The 26209-nt window shown below is 41.0% G+C and overlaps 1 protein-coding gene across 2 annotated transcripts in view; it reads left to right on the plus strand.

Annotated features, from left to right (window-relative positions):
* Positions 1 to 18568: 18568 nt before the first annotated feature.
* GRAMD1C (GRAM domain containing 1C) overlaps positions 18569 to 26209 on the plus strand; it is a 129476-nt gene continuing 121835 nt past the window's right edge. For both annotated transcript variants that reach the window (XM_027868783.1, XM_027868765.1), the window contains exon 1: positions 18569 to 18631. In XM_027868783.1, coding sequence (XP_027724584.1) covers positions 18605 to 18631 — 27 coding nt within the window. In that variant the 5' untranslated portion in view covers positions 18569 to 18604. The remainder of the gene's footprint in view (positions 18632 to 26209) is intronic.

A 26209-nucleotide genomic window follows, 5' to 3' on the forward strand; every position in this document is an offset into this window, starting at 1 on the left:
TAAATTAAAAAAAAAAGAAATTACCTTTTGGATCTATGGATAAGGAAAGAGGGCCTAAACCAGTGATAGTGAGGGTCACATAAGATAAGGTAGAAAATTTTTTGATTATATAAAATTTAAAACAAAGCTAATGTAAAAATTAGAAGGGAAATAAGTAACTAGAAAAAAAATGTTTGCAACAGATTACATTGATAAAGGTCTCATATCCAAGATACATAAGGAACTGACTCAAATTTATAAAACTAAGAGCAATTCCCCAAGGGATAAATAGTCAAAAGATGTAAACAGTCAGTTTGTAAAGAAAGAAATGTAAACTATTAATAATTATATGAAAAAATAACTAAATCATCACTAATTGCGTAAATATAAATGAAAGCACTCACACCTAGCAGACTGGCAAAGGTGGCAAAAAAGGAAAATGACACATATTAGAGGGGCCATGAGAAAACACACCCACTAGAGCACTGGTATCAGAGCTGTGAACTGATCCAGCCACCCTGGAAATTAATTTGAAGCTATGCCCAGAAAATTACTAAATTGAATATACCGTTTGACTCAGTAATATCATGTCTTAGGCCTACAGTTCAAGGAAATACAAGAAAGAGGAAAAGGAACTGTATGTGCAAAAATATTCATAGGAACTCTTTCCATGGTAGCCCCAAATTGAAAACAGAGAGGGATTTTCTTAGTTTTCTTCCTTCTATTGGGGAATGACTAAACAAGTTGTGGAACACAAATGTAATAGGATACTACTATGCCGTAAGAAATGATCAAACATAGTTTTAGACGAAACTAGGAAGGAACTAATGTAGAGTAAATAAGCAGAACTAAGGGAAGAATTTAATAATAAGAAAGTACTTATATTGTGCTTTAAGGTCCGCAATGTGCTTCTTTACATGTGTTAGTTAATTCATTTGAGTCACCCAACGATCCTATAAGGTCAAGGCTATTATTATCCTCATTTTACAGATGAGGAAACTGAGGCATACAGAGGTTAAATGACTTGCTCAGGGTCCCAGAGATAGAAGTATCTGAGGCAGGATTCAAATTCAAGTCTTCCTAACTGAAGTCCTGTACTCTATCCACTGCACTATCTAGCTACCTTTACATATTATATGATAACAATATTATATTGACATGTGACATACATAATCTATAATATTATAGATATATGATAACAATATTATAGATATAGATAACAATATTCAAAAATATTTTGAAAGACTTTTGATCTCTGATCTATGCAATAAAAAATCACAAGTTCAAAAGAATGAAGATAAAATATGGCACTCACCTCCTGAAAGAGAGATGATGGACTCAAAAAAAAAGAAAGAGAAGTTCATTTTTGGACATGACTGTGGGAATTTGTTTTGCTGGCTATGCAGATTTGTTTTTCTATTTGCTCAAGGGAGGGGCAAGGGGGATGGGATGCAAGTTAATTTTAAAACTGCTTGTTAGTTGAAAAAAAGTAAAATAATAAAGTTTTTTTATTTATTTTTTTAAAATAAACTTTTTTAAAAAGAAGGTTGCTCTTCATTGCTGTTGCTGGTGCAGCAGGCTCAGATGCTGGCAAACTCTGGTATATAGGCTCCAGTTCCTGGAGCTCTGTGGCTCTTCCAGCTTTTCAAAGCCCACTGTAGCCTGGTTCATTCTGTCTCCAATATTCCTTCCTCAATGAGCAGGAAAGAGCAGTTACAACAGGAGCAACGCAGGCCGTGTGTTCTCATGCCAAGGTGAGGAGTGTAGGCTGCTGATTCTAGCTCTTTCTCCCCCAACTAGGAGGCTTAGAGAAGTGGTTGTTCAGAACCCATCGGGAAAGAGAGACCTCAGTTTTGCTTGCTTAGGGCCTTTTGTGCCCTCACTCAGTTCTGGCTCATTAACCAATGAAAAGGCTTTTCTTCACCCAGGAAGCAGATGGGTAACAGTTACAGAGTAGGTACCTTCCTGTGTCCTGAAGTGGAGAGCTGGGCCTCTCTCTTTCAAATTTTCACAGGTTTCCTAAGTCTCTTCATAGATTGCCAACAAGCAGAACATAATTTCATATGCTTCCTGGACTGGGCCACAATTGACCTATTTTCCGTTACATTATTATAATTTGTTATGCTAATTATTTCCCTAATATTAAACCATCTTGTATAAATTCAATTTGATTATTACGAACAATTTTATATATAACTGCATTCTATTCAAAAGCATTTTATACTTTTGCATCAACATTATCAATATTAAGTATAATATTTAATCAATGATATTGATCTATTGTTTTTTTCCTCTGTTTTACCTTTCCATGAATGACTTGGGGATCAGAACTGTATATGCTGTGGCCAGTAAAATGACATTGAAAAAAGTTTTCTGGGCAAGATAACCGTTTATTAACAGTGATTCATATAGCTATTAGTGAAGTGGGTCACTCTGGCAACCTCAGCAAGGTCAAGGACACCACGGGATAGAAAAAAATTTTTTAATGAGACCTGAAAGAAATGAGGGTTGGGATAGTTGGTAAGCCTTATGATTAGCTGTGGAACGTGTGTTCACCTTCAGGGGTGGCTGATAACACCTTTCTTTTACAATTAAAATATGTTAATTGCTTCATGCGCCTCAACTGCCTCGAGTGATCTTGGTTAGAAAATCAGAACCAACCCAATCAGAGCTGTCACCTTGGAGAGAGCAAATCACCCCTAATTTTGACCAGGAGAAGCAAGGACAGGAGAGCTGTCTCTTAAGGAGAGGCCCAGCCTAGTCTAATTCTTTGTTTACAGGGAAACAAAGCAGGAGTTCCAGGTTAAACTGTTTAGCAAAGAAGTTTGTGTGTGTGCCCATGGAAGATGTGTAGTTGAAAGCCATAGCACCACTCCCTTTCTTTCTTTTATAATTTTTTTAAAAATTCTTTTATTTATGGGGCAATTGGGGTTAAGTGACTTGCCCAGGGTCACACAGCTAGTAAGTGTCAAGTGTTTGGTCTGAGGCCAAATTTGAACTCAGGTCCTCCTGACTTCAGGGCCAGCGCTCTATCCACTGTGCCCCCACCACTCCCTTTCAACCTTGCCTCTAAGCACCTTCAGATAGGGATAGACAACATTTTTAAGGCAGGTACTGACAGTTCTAAAAATCAATGCAGCATAAATGCTAGTTATATTAGAAAATAAATTCAGTAGAGATTATAGGTAAATTAATTTTTATCTCTAGCAATACCTTATAGAAATAAATAGGTCAAATGTCATCTTTCTCTATTTTTGAAAACTGTTTACATAGCATAAAGATTATTTTTCTTTAACTATTACATAGAATTCATTTCTGAATATGTATGGTCCTGCATATACTTTATTTTTTCAATGTAGTGGTTCATTGATAGCTTGTTCACTTTTTCTCCCTGAAATAGCTTTACTTATGTTATCTATTTTTTAGTTTTTATTATGTCAATTTGGGTACTTTATATGTATTCACACTTTTTTATATTCCCAGTTTTGTTGTTATAAAACTTTATGTGATATTACTGATTTTTTAAAAATTCCTTACTATTCATTGTGATTTTCTTTTTAAAATTTTCCAATTTTCAATTGGTTTTCCTATCTCTTCTTTTCAGTTCATTCGTTTGTAGGTCTTTTTTTTTTTAATAGCTCTTCATTTATGTATTAGTTCAATTATATTTTGTCTTTCAACCTATTATTTTTCTCTTTTGAAATTTTTGATCTATTCTTTTGTAAGTATTTTGGGAATATTAATTTATTTTCTAGCTCTTTAAAGTGCAAACTCCACTCTTTTATTAACATATACATTTGGAGAAAAATTTATGTTTAAGAATTTATTTAGCTGCATACTACACATTTTGATGTCAACTAATCAACAAATATTTATAAAGTACCTGGTATGAACCGGGCATTGTACTAGTTACTGAAGATACAAAAACGAAAAATGAAATAGTCCCTGCCCTGAAAGAGTTTACATTGTATAAGGAGAGAAAACAACGGAAAAACTTTATTGAGTTTGAGCCTAGCCCTGCATGGCTGAAAAACCAGACCTGTTACTTAGAGACCAGATTTGTTTAATGCTTAACCCAGAACCTAGGTTATGTTGCCCAGAAACCTAGTTAGATCTGAAGATTGACACAAAGAATGTAAGGAGTTTTCTTACACATCTCAAGCAACTCATGAGTCTTATCTGGAAACTGCCTCCATGCTGGCATTTACTTTGCCCTTGATCCTTTGTTTGAATCCTATATAATGTGTAACTTACAAACACTGAGGTAAGTGGGCTACCCCTTTTTCAGCTTTCCTCTTCTGCTGGACTACTTAATAAACGTCTTTCTAAATTACGTCCATTGTAGATTTTGTTCTCAGCTAACAACTGGTGCCCGAAGTGTAGTCTCTGATGGTTGATTCTATAGGTGGACTTTGACCTAGATGGGATGGCTCTGCAAAGGAAAAACCCCAGTGGTTCAGGTGGAACACAGTTGAGCTGCCCCTGGCCCAGGCTAGGCCTTAGGACTGAGGACTCCTCATGTCCTGGGAAATTACTCAGGGAATGGTAGCTCTGGCATAGCCACCCTTATGGGCAAATGAGTAGTAATCCTGGACTTATCAACCAAGAGTTCTGTGGAGGTAGATCCAGTACCAGTTAATTGGACCAGTCCTCCCGCAGATCTTTCTCTTTTCTCTCTCTCTCCTTCTCTTCCTCTTCCTGTATTTCTTCTACCCTCTCATGACTATTAGTTGATTAAGCAACCTTGATGAACTGGTGGCCTAACATTACTTAATCCATACTCATTCACTTAGGATGACCTTAGGTTAAGGAGGGAAACTCCCGCCTGTATTAGTCAAATGAACCATTGTCCAAAGTTGAGCCATTTGAGGGCCTAATACTCATACCCCAACAGTAGGAACCTCTCTTTTTTCCCTCTCTATTCTCCCTATGAGCTTCTCAGAAAAATCTTTGTCTTGTGCCATATATAGTATTATTGGTAGATTCTACTACCTTGGAAGATTTCTAAAAGGAAAATACAGCCAGCCATAAAGGCTGCTGTTAAAAAAAAAATGCAGCCAGAGAGTTTAGAATATTGGGGAAGATTAATGAAGTTTCAAACTGGGAGAAACAGTTCTCCCAGCTTTCTGTAATCTGATGCTAAACCTTCTGTCCCAATAAGCAGGGATTTATTTCCACTTCAGACTTTAAGTAGGAAACAAAGTTTTAGGAACAGAAAAAAAGAAAAGAAAAAACCTGTGAGATACTTTTTGTCATTTCAGCCCTGGCTAGGTTGGGATTACAGAGATAAAGTCAGACAAGCAGGGAAAGAAAAACTTTTTTCTGGTTTGTAAAATTTTATGCCACTATAAGCTAGTCAGAGACTAAATTTGTAATTGAAATGTAATATCTTTGCTGTAAATTTCCAAATCATGGTTTGAAGATTTTTGTTAATGCTGAAATATTTTAAGAAGGAGAATGTGAGACTCCCACCATAAATCTTAGGAATGGAGTTAACTGAAAGCAATGGGTTCTATAATTTGAAGTGCTGACAGCTAATGGTCCTTGGGAAAATTGACATTTTGAATGATACCATTTATAATTGGAAATTCAGATTAGATTTTTGTCCTAAAACTAAATTATAATGTAGTCCTATTTAAAGTGAGATAATGGTGATGTTTGACCCTCTATAGGTAGATCAGACCTTAATGGAAAATATATTTGTGAGGCAGCTAGGTGATACAGTGGATAGAGTGCCAGCCCTGGAGTCGGGAGGACCTGAGTTCAAATCTGATCTCAGACAGATTTGACACTTACTAGCTGTGTGACCCTGAGCAAGTCACTAAACCCCATTGCCTAGCAAAAAAGCCACCGGAGTTTATTGAGTAGGAGAGTGAAATGGTCAGATCTACAATTAGCCTCCGTTGAAGGAGGGAGCTCAGCACAGGTCATCTCTTCATTTCTCACCTGGCTGCGCTATTCTGGGACATCTCTGAGCTTACCATGCTTCAGAAGCTCATTACCAGGGGAACTTCATCATTGTGCAAGATCCCATCAGCCTTGGTGCTCCACTTCATCACTACCCTCTGTGCCTTTAATTGAAGGACAGAGCCAAGAACTCCAAAACTTCTATGGAAGGAGTGAGCTCAGCTCAGATCATCTCATTTCTCACCTGGACACTGGGATTTCTCTGATTTAATGTTGGGGATACTTCCCCTCCTGCTTCTCAGCTTCTTTTTATGTGTGGTCTTTCCTCATTAAATTATAAGTTTCTTGGAGGCAGGAGCTCTGTTTCTTTTTTATATTTGTATATGCTGGCTGCACGCCGACCTTCTGCCAGCCATATGCTGGTACCCACTCCTTCTATAAGGAGCACACTACCAGAGTCATACTCACTCCCGAGTCTTCGGTCCTCAGCCGGATCAACACACAGAGATGAGCCATCGGGAGGCGCCAACACCAGAGCTTTATTCAGAGGCCAACACAGCAAGCCATCATAGCAAGCCCAAGCAGCAAGGCCAGAGCAACAGGGCAGGAGCCAGGAGAGAGAGCGCCTGTGATCTGACCATGCTTGTTCTAAGTACCTACTTAGCCCCTCCTCCCCAGCCCGCTTACTAGCCAATGATTGTAGGGTCAGATACCGGAAGGGGCTGTCTGAGTTTAGCACACCAAGGGGGAGGGAGTGACGTAGGAGGCTAGGACCGGATACGGGGAGGAGGCATTTGGGATTGGCACATAGACAAGAGTACGTGACCTAGGAAGTCAGACTCAGGAGGGGTCTGGGGTCAGTGCTGCACAAAGGGACCCAGGAAGTCAGGAAGGTCACAAGAGGCATCTGGGATGACGTTGCATATAGGGAGGGGACTAAGCAAAGGGAACTCAGTCCTCTGCCGTCCCACTCCCACGTGGCACCGCCCCTTGCCTCAGGAGCTCAAGCTCCGGCTACTTTCTTGTACCCAGCTTATCTCACAAAGCACTGCCCATTGCCTCAGGGCTTCTCCGTATCCAGCCCATCCCAGTACACCACGACTCTGCCTACCGCAGCCCCTGCCTCAACTTCCAAAATACCCAGATCTTACCCTACCCTTGCCACAGCGTCCAACCTGGTAGCTGCCAACATCAGACAGTCCCTCACATTTGTATCCTCAGCACTTAGCACAGTGCCTGGCTTGTAGTATGTGCCTAATAAATGTTTATTTACTATTTCTAAGACTATTTAAGGAAAGTCACTTGGGAAGCTGTGTGTAGAATGAATTGGGGTAGAAAAAAGACTTGATACAGGGAGACCAATTAGGAGCCACTGCAATAGTCCAGGTGAAAGATGATGAAGGCCTGAAATGAGGTGGCAGTTATATGAATCATGAGAAAGTAATGAATGAGAGAGATGTTATGGTGATAAAAATGGCAAGATTTGGCAACTAATTGTATATGTGGGGTAAGAGAGCATAAGGAGTCAATCATAATGCTGAGGTTGCAAACCTAAGAGACTAGAATAGTGGTGGCACCTTCGATAGAAAATTCAGGAAGAAAGGTGGGTTTTGGGGAAAAGATAATGAATTTTGTTTTGGACACATTATGTTTGAGAAATCTTTAGGAGTTTGAAATGTTCATGGCAGTTGGTGATTCAGTACTGGAGCTCAGGAGAGAGACTGGGGATATATAGGTATATCTAGGAATTATCTGCACAAGAGACTGATAATTAAACTCATATAAGAGTCATCAAGTGAGAGAGTATACAGAGAAAATAGAAGAGGATCAAGAGTAGAACTTTAGGGTACACTCAAAATAAGGGGCATGATACAGATGGTGATCCAGCAAAAAAAGACTGAGGAACAGTCAGATGGGTAGGAGAAGAACCAGAAGACAATAGCATTCTTCAGCTAAGTGGATTTGGCCACTGTCCTTTTAACTTGGAGCCCAGAGACTTAACAGTGAGATTTTTAGGAAGGTAGCCCTTCAAATACAGAGTATCAGGGAAAAACTTTCAACTGCTTTTCTACCCATAAGAAGAGGGAAATATGTCAGTTCTCAGAGCATTGGTTATGGTCAACTTTTTCTCTTCAGAAGAGTCTTCATTTCCTGGTGCTGATATCTGTTAGAACATAGAACAGTCTGCCAAATGAATTAGCAGCCACTGGCATTTAATTTGTCCTTGACACTTATTCCTTTTCACCATAAGGCACACCTCTTTGCCAAAGCCTCTATCTGATTTAGAGTGAAAAAGTCCTTGAAAATATTATTTAGTTCCCTTATGGGGAGTCTGTACTCCAAAACCCATTTCAAGAGGGACACTACCAAAAAATCCCCAAAAGAATTATAGGGGTCTCAGGGTTCTCAGTTTTTCCTAAATCTGAAGATGATTTGCAACTCCCATGCAAAGGAATGGAGGAAAGAAGAGAAAAATGAAAAACAAAAATTCTGGAGTCACCTCATCTCCTTCCACCTTAATCTTCTGTTCCAAGACTTTATTATGTATATGTGGCCAGCAACAAATCTCAACTTTGAGCCACATTAGAAATATTCTTACCTTCCCTTGTTAGGTACATTCTATTCCTGACCTGTCATTTTGATCTTTTAATAAAAAGTGTCTTGCATACCTAACCTATTCCACTGATCCATCACTATTTCTTAGCCAGTACCAAGTAGTTTTGATGATTGCTGCTTTATAATACAATTTAAGATCTGGTAAGGCTAGGCTACCTTCCCTTGCCATTTCTTTTCATTAGTTCCCTTGATATTCTGGACCTTTTGTTCTTCCCGATGAATTTTGTTATTGTTTTTTCTAGCTCTATAAGATAATTTTTTTTGGTAGTTTGATTGGTATGTCACTGAATAAGTAAATTAATTTAGGTAGAATTGTCATTTTTATTATATTAGCTCAGCCTACCCATAAACAACTGATATTTTTCCAATTATTTAGATCTGACTTTATTTGTGTGAAAAGTGTTTTGTAATTGTGTTCATATAGCTCCTGGTTTTGTTTTGGCAGGTAGATTCCCAAATATTTTATAATATCTGTAGTAATTTTAAATGGAATTTTTCTTTCTATCTACCCTTTGACCCAGCAATACCACTTTTAGGTCTCTCTCTCAAAGAGATCATAAAAATGGTAAAAGGACCAACACATACAAAAATATTTATAGCAGCTCTTTCTGTGGTGGCAAAGAATTGGAAATTGGGGGGATGCCCATCAATTGGGGAATGGCTGAACAAGTTGTGGCATATGAATGTAATGGAATACTATTGTGCTACAAGAAATGATGAGCAGGCAGACTTCAGAAAAACCTGGAAAGACTTATATGGACTGATGCTAAGTGAAGTGAGCAGAACCAGGAGAACATTGTACACAGTTACAACCACATTGTTCAATGACTGATTTTGATAGACTTGGTTCTTCTCAGCAATGCAAGGATCTAAGACATCTCCAAAAGACTCCAAATGATGATGGAAAATGCTATCTGATGGGGTTGGGATCTGGACCCCAGAAAGGAAAAACCCTGGACTTTCCCACATGGTCAAATCTCTGGCGTTCCCCTGAGGCTATAATCCCATCAACTGGCCTTTCATTGTGGCTACACCCAATCACCCCCCAGTGTTTTACCTCCCTATGGCCCCTGGCCATTTCCCTCACTTAATCCTAGCTAGGCTTCATTGTCCAGGTCCCAGGAGTTCTGTTCACCCCAGCTTACTGGCCACTCCCATCCAGATCTCCTTAGATCCCCTCCTCCAGTCACCCCAAACTATTTGGCCACTCCTAGATCCCTCCTACAGTCTTTCTGTATATAAGGTCCATCTTGTCTCCATTAAGATGCTCAGATTCTTAAAATCTAGCCACTGCTCAGATTCCTAAAATCTAGCCACTGCTTACTCATGTTTGGACTCCTTAAGAGTTTGCCCAATATGATGGATGTTCTAATAAACCTTGTCTTTGGCTGAAAGAAGGCTTGGGTCGAATTCTTTCAGGCAGGACCCTCGTGTTGTGATTTTGGGGTCCCAGGACCCCTGAACCCCTAAACGGCACTATCCACATCCAGAGAAAGAACTTTGGAGTCTAAATACAGATGGAAGCATACTATTATCTCTCCTTTTCCTTGGTTGTTTTGTTTTATTGCTTCATTCTTGTGGTTCTTCCCATTAGTTCTAATTGTTCTTTACATCATGACTAATGTAAAAATATGTTTAATGTGAATGTGTAAGTAGAGCCTATATCAGATTGCATGCCATCTTGGGGAGGGGGAGAGGAGAGGGAATGAAAGAAAATTTAAAACTGAAAATCTTATGGAAGTGAATGTTGAAAACTAAAAATAAATAAATTAACTTGTTTTTAAAAAGTGTCTAACACTACTCATTCATGCAATAGAATAGAACATCCAGGAATAGAAAAAAATACATATGTGTGTGTGTGTGTTTATTGTCAACCAGGTGAAGTCCACCCCTCAGTATACTGAGGAATCCAGCTGAGCTGAAAGTAGAAAAGTTTTATTAGGAGGAAAATCAGACACTAGTGCCAAGGCACCCCAGAACAAAATACAAGGGAGCCCATAACCCAGGAGAGACAGGGGAGATTTATGCTTGAAAAACACAAAGAGAAAGTTTGGGGATGTGCTGGGAAAAAGAATGGATGGTTTTCCCCAAGAATAGGTAAGACACAGAAGCAGGATGTTTTGTAGGAACAGTTGACTGTGAAGTTGGTGTGGGCCAGTTTGGAGGCAGGGCACAGCTCAGCAAGGTCAACCAGCAAACACCAGCAAACGTATTTGAGAGTGAGCAAGACTTTGGCTCAAGTCAGGTTCCTGATTGGCTTCTTTTGGCAAACGGGCTTACTCTGTGTCCAGAGTACTAACTCTGGTAAGGTAACTCATAGAAAACAGACATATTAATCTCAGGGCTACTTCCAAATTCTCCCCGTTTGGTCAAGGTGAACACAGAACCCACCACTGACCAAGGAGGAATGATCTGTTGCTACCCTGTATGGTTTCCCTTTGCGCAGATCTAACAAACTGTGAGGTTGCCAGTTTTTGCTAGGGCTTGAAGTAGACTCTTGAGCAAATGTTGGGTTCCCTCTCCTCCTTTAGCAATGAGGAAGGCAGAAAAAAAAAAAAGGAGCCATGACAGAATTAGCAGGATCCACAAAAACAGATGGGTGAATTGATGAAGCACGAGGCACACAGCTAGTAAGTGTCAACTATTTGGTCTGAGGTCAGATTTGAACTCAGATCCTCCTGCCTTCAGGGCCAGTGCTCTATCCACTGTGACACCTAGCTGCCCCTTGGGCAGGCTCTTAAGGAGTCTGAATGTTAGTGAGCTATTGGCTAGATTGTAAGAATCCAAGCAATGGCTAGATTTTAAGAATCTCAGCATCTTAATACAGACAAGATGGACTTTATATACAGAAAGACTGTAGGAGGGAACTAGGAGTGGCCAAATAGTTTGGGGTGACTGGAGGAGGGGTCTAAGGAGATCTGGATGGGAGTGGCCAGTAAACTGGGATGAACAGAACACCTGGGACCTAGATGCAGTGGCCAAAGGAGAATGGAGCTAGCTAGGATTAAGGGTGGGAAATGGCCTGGGGCCATAGGGAGGTAAAATAATGGAGGACTAGCCTACCTTAAGGGTAGAATTGAGAGATTAGGCATAGCCACAATAAAAGGCCAGTTGATGGGATTATAGCCTCAGGCGAAAACCAGAGATTTGGCCACCTGGGAAAGCCTAGGGTTTTTCTTTTTTGGGGTCTAGATCCCATCCTCATCACTCACTGCTGCTATGCAATTCTACTTTACCTCCTTTATTAACTCACTATCCCACTCTCCAAACTTTTTCATCTCTTCTTAACCCTCTCATGGCTCCCTCTTCCCCCGCTGAAAAAAATTGAGGTCATTTGCTATGAACTCCCTCTTCTCCCTTCTTCCTTATCTCCTATCACTCAGTTGCCTTCTCCCACTCTTCTCTTTCACCTCATCTCACATTAAAGTGGCCTTACAAACAATTACTACCTCTAAGCTGATGATCTTCAAGTTTACTTTTCCTGCCCCAATCTCTCTGCTGATCTCCAATCTTACATCTCCAACTGCCTTTCAGACATCTTGAACTTGATGTACAGTAGACATCTTAAACTCAATATGTCCAACACAGAACTCATTATCTTTTCCCCTAAACCTTCCCCTGCCCCCACCTTCTCTATTACTGTAGAAGGATCCTCAGTTTTGCAATTTAGGAGTCATCCTGGATTCCTTATCATCTCTCACCCTGCAACCCCCTCCTCCTATGGAAGCTGTAGCCAAAGCTTGTTGATTTGCTTTTGCAACATCTCTTAAATACTTTCTCTCCTCTCCACCTTGGTCCTTTTGACTGGAGGTCAATAAATCAAGAGGCAAGGCTAGACAATAAAAAGTTTAATGAGCAGAACAAAGGGAGATACCCTTACTTAGGGTTTTATACAGCCTTATGGTCACACTGGGCAGCTAGGTGTGGCAGTAGATCTGTTGTTGTTTGTCCTTAGTTTTGGAAAAGGACGGTGATTTAGGGAAGGTGATGTCATGACTTGTGAATGAATTGGATTTAAGTGAGGCTTGGCTGTGCAAAGTCACCAGCCTCACTCCTTCAGAACCTTCTGGGTCCAGTGGCAAGATATATGTCAGGATGACTGGAGATGGCCCCAGATGCAGTAGGAGACCTTGGCCTTTTTAAGCTCAGGTCTTTTCCAGATCTCAGTTTGTCTGAGGCTATTCTCATTCAGTGATTAAAGCTAGGTAAAAAATGAGATAAAGAATGGACTCCTTTATCTGGCCAAAAAAAAAAAAAATCAACCTGGGAGAGGAAGATCCTTAGGGTTTCTAACAAAAACAGAAACAATTGCTGTTTACACTTAAGAGTGGAGTCAGGAAGATCTGAGTTCAAATCCAACTTCAGGCACTTAATAGGTTCGTGATTCTAGGCAAGTCACTTAACCCTGTTTGCCTCAGTTCCTTCATCTGTAAAGTGAACTAGAGAAAGAAATGGCAAACCACTCCAGGATTTTTGCCAAGAAAACCCCAAATGGGGTCATGAAGCATCAGATACAACTGAAAAATGACTGAACAACAACAGGGTCACATTACTGGAAGCAAAAATAGACTATTAGGGGGCAGCTAGGTGGTGCAGTGGATAAAGCACTGGCCCTGGATTTAGGAGGAGCTGAGTTCAAATCTGGCCTCAGAACATAACACTTACTGTGTGACCCTGGGGAAGTCACTTAACCCCACTGCCTAGCCAAAAAAACAAACCAAAAAAAAAATAGCATATTAGGAGAGGCTGCTTAGATCTTTTCCTTATTTGGGAGGTCACAGGGAATGGATATCAAGGAGATGTGAAGGATGTTATTTGTTGATCTTATCTCAGGTGAGGCCAAAGGTAAGATCTGTTTAGGTGGGAACGTTTCTCAGTAGTTAATACCTTCAGAATATTCTAGAGGAGCAGATATCTTGGAGATCTCCTTCAAGATAGAATCAGTAGACTGATCCTATTGATGAATAAAATACTAACTGAAGGTCTGTCTACACCATCCTGTAGCTCTCTTTCTTTGACCTCTATGTATACTTTTCTAGGGAGATGTTTCCTCCAAACTCACAGCACACAAAGTTTTATCTAGTTCCTCTCTCTCTCTCTCTCCCTCTCTCTCTTTCTGGTTGTGTGTGTCTATACACACACACACACACACACACACATGAGACTAGCATTTACTTAACTCAAGAAGACAAATTTTGAAAGAAAGATCTTATTTAGTAAAAATTGTTGAAAGACATACCAGTGGGACAGCTCATGGGAGGAGTTGATAAAGACAGTTATTTTTGGAAACAACAAAAAAGAAGAAAAATGGCTGAAAAAACCCCACATACAAGATGATAAAAATATAACACCCCCTGAGGCAGCTAGATGGCGCAGTGGATAGAGCACTAGACCCCGGAGTCAAGAGGACCTTACTTCAAATCTGGCCTCAGACACTTAACTAGCTGTGTGATCCTAGGCAAGTCATTTAACCCCAATTGCCTAAAAATTAAAAAAAAGTAAAAAAAAAAAAGATAATAGTCATGATTTCCCTTTACAATTACAGAAACGAGGTTGATCCCTCCAAAATATATTATGCTATTGTTTATCTTTTTGGCAGTTTTGACATTTATTACACATGCCATTGGTTTGCCAGGTTTTTGAATCAACTAATCTCTTACTTAGTTTGGATTAAATTTTATAAATTATAAATTTGAAAATAACATGATATTGGGCATCTCATTTTTTTAAAAAATCATGATCCTTGAATCTTATATAGGCAGCTAGGTGGTTCAATGGGTAGAGTGTTGGGCCTGGAGTCAGAAGACCTGAATTTAAATTCAGCTTCAGATATTTACTAGCTATGTGACCCAGAGTGAGTCACTTACTCTCTGTTTGCCTCAGTTTCCTCAAATGTAAAGTGGGGATAATATGAGCACCTACCTCACAGGGTTGTTTTGAGGGTCAAATATTTATAAAAAGCTTTTTTTTAAAGCACATAGTAGGTGATACATAAGTGGAAGTTATTATCATTATCATTATTATTATTATTATTATTATTATAAAAGCCTAAATCCAAGGGACATCATTTCAGATATTCAGGAAGAAATATAGATTTAACATCACATAGGAAAAGCTGTACAACACACATAAGAAGTGTAAAGTCAGACACCATGAACTGAATACAGTATTTGCTTTGTCTTCAGATTGAGATGTTTATGAGTTTTGTATATGTGGAGGTTTAGGGGTCTGGGGTGCTGGGACCCCAAAATTACAACACACAAGTCTTGCCCGAATGAATTTGACCCAAGCCTTCTCTCAGCCAAAGACATGGTGTATTAGAACATCTGCCATCTTGACCAGACTCCTAAGGAATCTAAGCATTTGTAATGCTAATGCAAGAGGGCCAGATCTTAAGAATCTGAGCACCTTAACGGAGACTAGATGAATCTTATATACAAAAAGACTGTGGGAGGGAACCAGGAGTGGACAAGAAGTCTAGGGTGACTGGAAGAGGGGTCTAAGGAGGATCTAGATGAGAGTGGCCAGTAAGCTGGAGTGAACAGAACACCAGGGACCTGGACCATGTGGCCAAGGGAGAATGGAGTCTAGATAGGATGAACGGTGGGAGGTGGCCCAAGGCAATCAGAAGGTACCAGAACAGAATTGGGAGATTAGGTGTAGCCACAATGAAAGGCCAGTAGAGTGGATTATAGCCTCAGGCAAATACCAGAGATTTGGGATATGTCCAGGGATTTTCTTTTTTGGGGTCCAGATCCCAAAGACATGGTCTTTTCCTTTTAGGGGTGTTAGAAAAAATCTGAAACAAAAATCTACTACAGTGATTGAATGAAGGAAAGCCTTTATTACACTTCTTGTGAGAGAAGCAGGCACAACACACTTAAGTAGCATGTGGGCACTGGGTTCAGTGGTAGAATCAACTTTTAAACAGTAAGATCCATACTCCACCCACCAGGGGTAGGATTGGTCTAGTTCATCTGAGTTACTGGACAGCCCATCACATGTTCTTCCATGTTCTGTTAACTCCGCCCACTTCATGGGTCCCATGTTCAAAAATGAACATCCTCGGAGTGTGTCAGTTAATATTTAATAACCTTATTAAGCAAGCACCTCAGAGAAAAGCCTTGTTGCAACAGGTTTAGCCTCCAGGGCTCTTTCTTAAGGAACTAGCCGTTTACAGAATGTTTGGTACACTGTCTGATTGGTTGAGGGACTATCCACAAGATCTTAGAGTTTCTTATCCTGCTGTGGAAGCCTAACTCCCTAAAACCTTTCTTACAATTCCCCTCTTTTGTGGAAGCCTAACCCCCTAAAACCTTTCTTATAGGGATTCAGATCCCATCCCCATCATAAGGACAAAGGTGAGAAATGCAGGACAAAGTAAGGAGGGAAGATGGTCCAACTCAATGTAAAACCTGCAAGCTCTACTTAAGGAATGAATTATTAAATCTTACAGTTGGAAGGGATTTTGACCCTAACCTGAACAAAAGTGTTCTCTACAAACAGTCCTGAAATGTAAGTCATACAAAGTCTGCTAGATAGTCTTCAAACAGGAACTATAAAGTGAAGATAATTTTAGCACCCTACTGTTGCGGTCTGAGAGGTTGAGAACCCTCAAAGACTCGAGTGCAGGGCGGGGTCGTCTGGAATGAATTCACAGACTCAAGCATTCTTTAAGTCAAGGTGGCAAAGATTTATTGTTACACTTTTCAGCAGGCAAGGATTCTTAAGGAACCTGCAAGAGACTGAGGATGGAGCTAGGGTTTATATGGAAAAGGGCATGGGAAAGGAATGTCAGGGATACTGATTAGGTAATCCAAAGGTCCAGGTGTCTTTGGGAGCTATGGATGGGAAAGTACAGGGAGTATACCAGACAGGGAGGGAGATGACAGAGGTATGAATCTTGGGAGTCTGGCAGGAGGAAGAGTCCTTGGGCCAGCCAAGGACAAAACTCCTTGGGCTGGGCAAGGTACCCCCCTCTGTCTCTGTCTTGATGAGAGAATGCAACAAGGGAAAGCTTTCTCACAAGACAGTAGCTTACTAAGGAACTGGGAGGCTTCCAGAGACAGGATCTGAGGGCTGGGGCCTGAGCAGCCCAGCACTCTCTCACCCAGCTTTGTGTAGCTGCACCAGGAAGAGAGATAAAGGTCTTGCTGGGGCCCACACATGAGTAATTGCTAGGCACAGTGTCCTTGGGCTGGGGAGTGATTGTCTGAGATAGCACCCCATCACTACCTCCCAGGGTTATTGTAAGGATCAAAGCACAATGCCTGATTCATAGTAAGTGCTATATAAATATGTTATTATTATCTGAGTTCATAATCCTATCTTCATACACTAGCTGTGTGACTCTGGACAAGTCATTTCCACCTCAGCCTCAGTATCATTTATAAAATGGGGTTAATAATATCAGGGTTGTTGTGAGGATCAAATGAGCTAACATGTGTAAAGTGTTTTGCAAACCTTGAAGTGTTACATAGCTCCTACAAAATTACTAGTTATTATTATATGTCTCTTCAATCCTATGGCTTTATCCTCAGTCTCCTCCATTTTGCTCACTGCTATTTTTTAAAAAATCAAATCATCCCTTATCATATTTGTCTCCTATACCAAGTGTTCCAAAAGTCTTAGTGCAGTTTAAAACTATTAAAGCCTTTCATTGCGCCCCTCTCTTGACTCCTTGGCTTACCAACTATCTCTCCCTCCCACTTCCTCCTCTAATGAACAAACATTTATTTCCTCTTCTTCCCACTTGAGGAAAAAAAACCTCAAATCCATGTAACAAATATGCATAGTCAAGGAATGAATTTTCCAGCCAATGAACAAGTATTTATTTTCTCTTCTTCCCATTGGAGGGAAAAAAAAAACACAAATCCTTGTGATAAATATGCACAATCAAGGAATTATTCTCCCTTTCCCCTCAGTGAAGAAGCATTTCTTTTCTCTTTTTTCCATTGGGGGAAAAAAACCTAAATCCTTACGACAAACATGCGTAGTCAAGGAATGACTTTTCCCCCTTATGAACATTTATTTTCTCTTCTTTCCACTGGAGGATCCCCGGATCCCCTCCCGCCAAATCCTTGCAACGAATATGTAGACAAGGAATCCCAACCCCCCACCCATGCACAAGCATTATTTTCCCTTCTTCCCACTGGAGGAAAAAACTTAACAAAATCCTTGTAACAAACATGCACAGTCAAGGAATTAATTCCCTACCCCCGCCCCATGAACTTTTATTTCCTCTTCTTCCCATTGGAGGGACCCCCGCCCCCCCAAATCCTTGCAACGAATATGCACAATCAGGTAATTCCGCCCCCCCCGTATGAGCATTTATTTCCCCTTCTTCTCATTGGAGGAAACACCCTCCCCCCCAACAAAATCTTTCTAACAAATATGCCAAATAAGTCAAGGAATACATTTTTTCCCCCCCAAAAAACAAGTATTTACTTTCTCCTCTTCACACTGGACGGAAAAAAAAAAATCAAAACTAAGTCCTAACAAACACGCATGGTCAGGCTGAAGAAATCCTGCAAAGGGCAGCCTCTGGAGGCGCGCCAAGCCTCCCCTCTTCTAGCGGCTTTAGAGGAGGGGGATGACCCCTGGGGTGGGGGTGGGGGTGGGATTCACAGAGGCCAGAAGGGCTCAGCCTAACGGTGACTGTACAAGCTTCTGCTGGGGGCGGGAAAATAGCCCCTCCTGAGGTGTAAGGCGGAGGAGGACAGTCGGCGCGCACCCCGCCCACGGGAGTCGCCAAAATCGTCCCGTGACTCTGTACTTTGCGCCAGACTCTGGCCCTCAACCGCCGCCAGGGGGAGCGCGGGGGCCCACGTGCTCCGGGCGAGGGGCCCGGCGAGCTGAGGGGAAGGGGTGGGGGGGGGGGGGGGGGGGGGGGTGGGGTAGGGAAGGCGGTGGGCCTGCGCGTGCGCTCACGCTCGGCTGAGGCAGGCACCCCCCCCCCCTCCCGCTTTCCCAGTTGGAAGGTCACCGAGTGTCTGGTGTGCGGTGTGACTGCATGGGGGTTAGGGAGGGTGGGAGTGGTGGTGGGATGAAGCGGAGGGCAGGAGCGCCTGCGCAGTGCCGCCCGCGCAGGAGGTGGGCAGTGATGGAGGGAGCTTTGACAGCCCAGCAGGTAAGAGGGGTCTCTGGCGGTCTGGGGAGCCAGAGGCGTGGAGCTGGCCGGGGGCTGGGGCGCGTTCACTAAGCGTTCATACGTTTCCCGCTGGCTCTGGGTATCCTCTTTGCCATTCTTCTTTTTCATTCTGGGATCCACCGACTCCGCGCCCGTCGCCCCCCCCTTCCGCTTCCAAAGTTTTCATTTTGAAGAATCATCTGTTCTCCCGCCGACCCGACAGCCTTCCTCCTCCCGTGCTCGGAGCCTGCTGCCTTCTGCCTTCCCTTGTCCGTTGGGCCATCCGGATTGGGACAGCATGCGACCTTTGCACCCATGCAAGGTTTTGGCTGAGGGAAAATCGTTTTAATCCTGAAACGCCGCTGTTCTTAGGCTTCGTTCACAAAGCATTTGTTTAAGTGCCAACTGTGTGCCAAGTACTGTGCCAGGTGCTCGGGGGAGGTAAAAACAAAATTGAATCGAAAAAACATCTTAGGGCTCACCGTGTGCCAAGTCCTGTGCTGGGGTGGGGCGGGGGATGTAAAAAATAGATTCGAAAAATTGTCTTGTTAAAGCGCATACTATGTTAAATGTAGCCAGGTGGCCAAGTGGACAGAGCTCTGGGATTGGTCTCAGAAAGACCTGAGTTCAAATTCTACCTTAGATATGTCTTAGCTGTGTGACCCTGTGCAAGTCACTTAACCCTGTTTGCCTCAGTTTGCTCATCTCTCAGATGAGCTGGAGAAGGAAATGGCAAACCACTGCAGTATCTGCCAAGAAAACCCCAAATGGGGTTATGAAGAGTCAGGCTTGACTGAACTACATCTATGTGGAGCTAGGCTGGGGGTGGTATGGGGAGGGCAGTAAAAACAAAATAGAATCCTAGGAGCATGTTAAGTCCCTCCTTTGTGGGTGTGGGTGTGGGGAGAAAAAATAGACTCAAAAAAGCATTTATTAAGTACCTACTGTATATCAAGTTCAGTGCTAGGCCGGAGGGTGATAAAAAAAAAATAGAATCCAAAAAGCATTTAAATGCTCACTGTGTGCCAAGGTACTGCCCTAGAAACAGTCCCTTAAATTCTGTTGTGGAGAAGTGCAGATAAGCAGATACAAGGTATGCCAAAAGTCTTTAAATTTTAATAGTTTAAAAAAACTACACTGAGACTTGTGGAGGGCTAGGGACTAACTTTGTGATTTCATTGCCATAAAGAACTCTCTAGGAATGCGGTTCAGAACCTTTTCTGCAACTTAAAAGTCTTCATAAGATGCGTTTTGTCTGGGATTCAGAGCCCACCACAGAAATTAAGTTGTGGGTGATCCAAAACGCAATAGAGAAAAGCGTGGTAGACATGAGGAGCCTGTCTCATGTTATCAAGGATGGCTTGGACATTGATGTGGATGTCCCTCCCTGCCTTGAAGACTTGGTTTACATGCCAACTTTTGAAGGCAGCCTTTCCTGATTCTCCTCTTGCCCTCAACCCCTGCTGCCTTCAAAGGTTCCCTTCCACCTGCTCTGTACACACACACACACACACACACACACACACACACACACACACACACACGGATGTGTATGCTGTCTTCTGAATATAAGCACTTTTGAGAGCAGAGACTTTAATTTTTTCTTTATATCCCCATTGCTTAGTATAGTGCCTGGCACATAGACAGGACTTAATAAATGCTTGTTGATTGACAAAAAAAAAGTGTGTAGAGAGCTTCCTAGAGACCACTGAGACTTGCCTGGGTCACACAGCTAGTATGTCAAGATGGGTCTTGAAACCAGGTCTTCCTGGTTCTGACCTGGTGTTATATCTACTACTCCACACTGCATCCCAATAAAAATATACATACAAAATAAATAAGGATTTTTTTTCAGGGGGAGGGCACTAGCAATTTGTGGGATCAGGGCTAGGGTCTCCCCCTATGTGGGAAGTGTCCCTTGAATTGAGCCTTGAAAGAAGCCAGGGATTTTTCATGGTGGAGGTGAGGAGGGAGTGAAATCATTGCATGTGGGACAAATCAGGGTGATAGGAAGTGGACTGTTGTGTACAGGCCGCAGTGAGGAGGTCAGTTTAATTGGATTGTAAAGTACAAAAAGGAGAGTGCATATGTCTTCAAAATAGCTACAGTTAAATTTCATAAACTTTATTGGCTCCAGTGAACGTTAATTTCAATACGTCAAAAAACCAAGCTATTCGTCTTTTTACCAATGTTTGTATGCTCTTTGGATTTTCCTATTTCTGACAGTTCTCCATCATGCTCTCAGTTATCCAAGCTTGAAATGTTTAGTTGTATTTGACTTCCTTTCCCTCTGTCCACATCCCAAGATCACCTGTCACTTCTTCCTTCCTAATGTTTCTCAGGAGAGACAGGAGGTGTACTACTACATCGATGAATCCCAGGTCTGGACCACTAAGGTTGATTGATAATTTCACATCTTTTCCTTCCTTCCCATTCTGGTTCTGGCGCTAATCATCTCACAATGGCTACAGCAGTACTCGTTGAATTGGTCTCTACATCTAATATGTATCCATATTCTATTTGCTCTGTACATATACTATTTGGCTGTCCATTGCTCAAAACTCCACGACCTGCCAGTAAAGTCTGAGCTTCTAGCTTGGCATTTTAGGCTTTCCCCTAAATATGATCCCTAATGTGGTTCAGTGGAAGAAAAACTGGATTCCAAAGACCTGGGTTTAGATTCCAAATTTCCTACCTCATGACTGGTGTGTGCTTCCTCAGTTGAGTCATTTTAAATTTTGTGATCCAATTTTCTTATCCAAAAAATGAGGGATTTTAGAGTAGATGACCACTAAGTCAACCCTACATCTACGATCACACGAATCTCCCGTTCTACAGAAACTGCAACATTCATTGAACATGTTTTGCTCTTTCCTAACTATACCTTGACTTTGTTCTGCTTTTCTGTCTTAACTTGGTCATAAAGTTCTAGACCAAGTTTCACCTTCACAAAGCCTTTCCCAAATGCTCAACTTCTGAAGGCTATGTCTTCATTTGAACTCTGTCACCTTCTCTTTTTGTGACTATTTGACAATTAGTGTATATTACTCTGTGTTGTCTTATATGTATGTATGTGTATATGTGTCATACATATACATATCTTTCTTGCTTCTCCATAACTAAATTATAAATCCATTGTATAAAGCAGAGGTTCCCAAACTTATTTGGCCTACTGCCCCCTTTAAAAAAAAATTACTCAGCACCTCCTCTGGACATCTACTTTCTTTAACCCTTCAATGATTATTTTTTTTCTTTAAATTTGCAACATTTAAAAAAAAAGACATCTCAAATTTAATAATTTATTGTAAATGTGTGGGTTTTTTCCTGGATTGAAATTTTCTTTTTTTCTTTTTCTTTTTTAGTGAGGCAATTGGGGTTAAGTGACTTGCCCAAGGTCACACAGCTAGTACATGTCAAGTGTTTGGTCTGAGGCTGTATTTGAATTCAGGGCCGGTGCTCTATCCACTGCGCCACCTAGCTGCCCCTACCTGCATTGAAATTTTGATAACAGTATTACATCATGTAACCATATAGTATCATATTGTAAACAAGTCATTACACTCACATGTTCCTGCTGACGCATTCTGGACCTCCCAACAGTATGCCACATGCTCACCTGCCAGAACTTGCTTGTTAAAACCTATTGGTGGACTTGACCACTGATTGGTTATAACTTGCATTTTGTGTGTTTATTTGGAAAATAATGTAATCACTACGACTTTAACTCTGTTACACAACAGATGAAACATTTGCGAATGGTTTTTCAAAATTCTCTTCTTTCCTTCAGTTATTTTCATTCAATGCCCCCAATTGCACCGGAGGGTACTACTGTCCTCTGGATTGCTTCCTCAACTCCCCAGGGGCCAGTATCGCCCACCTTGGGAACTTTGCTACTAAAGGCATATATGTATATGTATACGAGTACATATGTCTAATTTCTTCCCAACTAGATTGTAAGTCCATTAACCTGGTTAAAGGCATTGGTAGCCTGCTTAATCAAATCTGGAGATGACACCAAGCTGAGAGGGACCGCTAACACACTGGATGACAGTTAGGATCTATCTTGACAGACTGGATCATTGAGGCTTCCTCTCCACCCCAGCTCCTCCCTCACACAGGTAGAGTTCGGTATACATATTGATATTCCCTCAAATACTCAAGCTTCCAAGTTATTCAGTTTATTCAGCCCCCATGACCTACTTCTGTACTCCATCTTAGCTTCACACAGGGATGGTCATACTTTTGATCTTGCTGTCATCCACAAGTGTTATGCTTCCTTGTTCATAAACTCCAAAATCTCTGAACCTTATTGTAATTTTTTCTCCTGAGGTACAGTGGAAAGAGCACTGAACTTGGAGTCATGAGACTCTGGTTTGTATCCTGACTCTGCTTCTTAATGTCTTTTGTGGTCTTCCATGGACAAATCATTTATCTCTCTGTACCCCAGTAACCTCATCTTTAAAATGAAGGGATTGGATTAAATAGTCTTAAGGTCCCTTCTAATTCTATATCTATGATTCTATACCTAAGCCTCATCTTTGCCTTCACTGTTAACTTCCACTCTCTTTATCTTTAGAAGTTTACTGACTGCACTCTCCTCCCTTCCCATTCTTGACCCCTCAGTGAACCGTTTCAGCTTTATGTGATCTTCTGCTCTTGAATCCATTTCCCACTTGTCTTCCTAGTGATCACATTTTGCCAAAACCCAACCTTCCTTTGCTTCTACTCATATGCTTATGAATAGAGCTGGAGGAAGTCACGAAACTGTTCTGATTGGGTCTGTTACAAATTTATGTTATCTAATTTCAACTGGGTTTCCACTGCTCCCAGGTAGCCCTTTTGCTCTTTCCTAATATATTCTCTATCCTACTTTTCACAGCAGCTATTCCAAACCTCTTCTTTCCTCCTCCATGATACTTCTAGCCCTCATCCTCTCAACTAAGAGCTCTCTCTAAATCTTCAGGCTTTCCCCAACTGGCAGCTTCTTTCTTTCCACCTACTAATAAGACCCTGTTCCCTTGATCTTGAAAAAAGCCTCTCTTGAGCCTACCATCCATCCATATTAGCGATCATCTTGTAACTTCCCTTGCTTTCTTGACTAGCCTCCTTGAAAAAGTGGTATACTCTTGGTGCTTCTACTTCCTAATGAGTGAAGGATGAATTGGAGTGGTGAGAGATTCAAGGTGGGTACACAAATTAGAAAACTACTGTGGTAGTTTAGGTGAGGGGTGATGAAGGTGGAGAGAAGGAGGTATATGGGAGAGATATTGTGAAGGTAGAAACAGGAAGATTTGGGGCAGCTAGGTGGCACAGTGGATAGAGAACCGGCCCTGAAGTCAGGAGGACCTGAGTTCAAATCCGGCCTCAGACCAAACACTTGACACTTACTAGCTGTGTGACCCTGGGCAAGTCACTTAACCCCAATTGCTTGAAAAATAAAAAATAAAATAAAATAAATAGAAATAGAAATAGTAAGATCTGACAACAGATTGAGTTTGTGGAGTGGGTGAGAGAGAACAGTTGAAGATGACAAGCAAGGCTGGGAGCCTGGATAACTGGTACAATAATGATGCCCTTAATAGTAATATGAAAGTCGAAAAGAGAGGAGGGTTTTGGAGGAAAGATAATGAATTCTGTTTTGAGTTTATTGAGTTTGAGATGCCTAAATGTACATGTATTTCAAGATGTTCAAAAGACAGGTAGTGATACAGGTCTGAAGCTGAGGAGAGAGATTACAGCTTCTAGACTGATCTGAGAAGCATCTGCATAAAGATGCTAATGGAGCTCATAGTAGTTGGTGAGTTTACCAGGTAGGATAGTATAGAGGGAAAAGAAAAGGGTCCAAGACAGAGCCTGGAGGGGTGCCCGTAGTTAATGATTGTGACCTGGATAAAAGTTTAGCAAAAGAGACTGAGAAGTGGTCAGACAAATAGGAGTATCCAGGAGAAGATGATTACCAGTGTCAAAGGTTTGCTGTTATGTCAGCAAAAATGAAGATTGAGTTAGTTGGTCAGTAAACATTTATGCAGTGCTAGTTATGTGCCTGCCACTGTGCTAAGCCACGGCAATACAAAGAGAAGTTAGAGACAATCCCTGCTTTTAAGGAGGTCGAAGTCTAATGGGGGAGACAACATGCAGACAACTATTTGTAAACAAATGATGTACGGGACAAATTGGAATTAATCAACAGAGGAAAGACACTAGAATTAAGTAAGAGGGATCAGAAGAAGCTTCATATAAAAGGTGAGATTTTCAATTTTAGTTAGGACTTGAAGGAAGCCAGGGAAGCCAGGTTGGCTAATTTTTTCCCCTTTGTTACAAATATGCATAGTCAAACTAGATAAATTCTGACACTGGCTGTATCCAGAAACTTATATCTTATTCTGCAACTTGAGCACATCATTTCTGTATTAGCAAAAGGGTAGCAGGCCTCATTCATAGTCTGGAATCATGGTCAATCATTGTATAGATCAGAGTTCCCAAGGCTTTCAGAGGTGTTTGCCTTTGTTATTGTATAAATTGTTCTGTTCTTACCTTACTCTGCTATCAGTTCATAAAGTCTTAGGTTTCTCTAAAACCATCCCTGGCATCATTTCTTTTTTTTTTTCCCCAAAGATGGACTAGGTAAAACCTTATTTAAAGATGATAAATAATCATATGAGATATTAAACTGAATTAAAGAATCATAGAATTACCTGTTATCTATGTCTTGATCGAAATGAACAATTAAATTTCTAAATCTGAAAAAAAAATCTGTAAAGAAACATGCAACCTTGTTTTTAAAATGTTTCTACAAAGTATTTGAGAGTATAAAACCCAGTTTTCACTTTTCTTCCAAAGATTTCACTGTACACATTGCTCAAAACAAGAATTAACATCAGCTTTTCTGGAAAGTTAGCTTACAGTAGAAAAAGAGAAAGTGAAATCCACATACAGTAAATATTCTCTTCAAAAATATGCTCTTCCAGGTAGAAAATGTATCTGTTAGTGGAATATGACAGAGATCATTTTTCTGGTCATTTTGTAACTTCTGAATTAGGCTTTTAGTTTATAGACTTTTTCACCTACTTCAACATTACAAACCAAATTTTCACAAACAGATGTCAGGATCCCCATTCTAGTACTGTTTTATGAGAATTTACTGTAAACTAGTTAATATATTCTGTACTGCCATAGTTAAATGACTACATTATTTAATTTCAGCATAAAATTTGATGCAGCCATCAAAATAGTATATCAAAACTTACATTAGCGGGACAGCTAGGTGGCACAGTAGATAGAGCACTGGCCCTGAAGTCAGGTGGACCTGAGTTCAAATCCTGCCTCAGACCAAACATGTGACACTTACTGGCTGTGTGACCCTGGGCAAGTGACTTAACCCCAATTGCCTAAAAAACAAACAAACCCAAAAACTTAAATTAGCCTCTGTCAAAGAAGATAGTCACCCACTCCATATTGGCAATACTAGTATCATATATAAAAATCCATCCATATTGAAAACTGAATTCCACACTCATTCCAAAATTTAGAAGTTCTTCAACCAATGAAACATATCTTGAAATCAAAGTTTTCTTAAAG

This window comes from Vombatus ursinus, unplaced genomic scaffold (genome assembly GCF_900497805.2).
Source record: "Vombatus ursinus unplaced genomic scaffold, bare-nosed wombat genome assembly UNPS02001419.1, whole genome shotgun sequence".
Lineage (NCBI taxonomy): Eukaryota > Metazoa > Chordata > Mammalia > Diprotodontia > Vombatidae > Vombatus > Vombatus ursinus.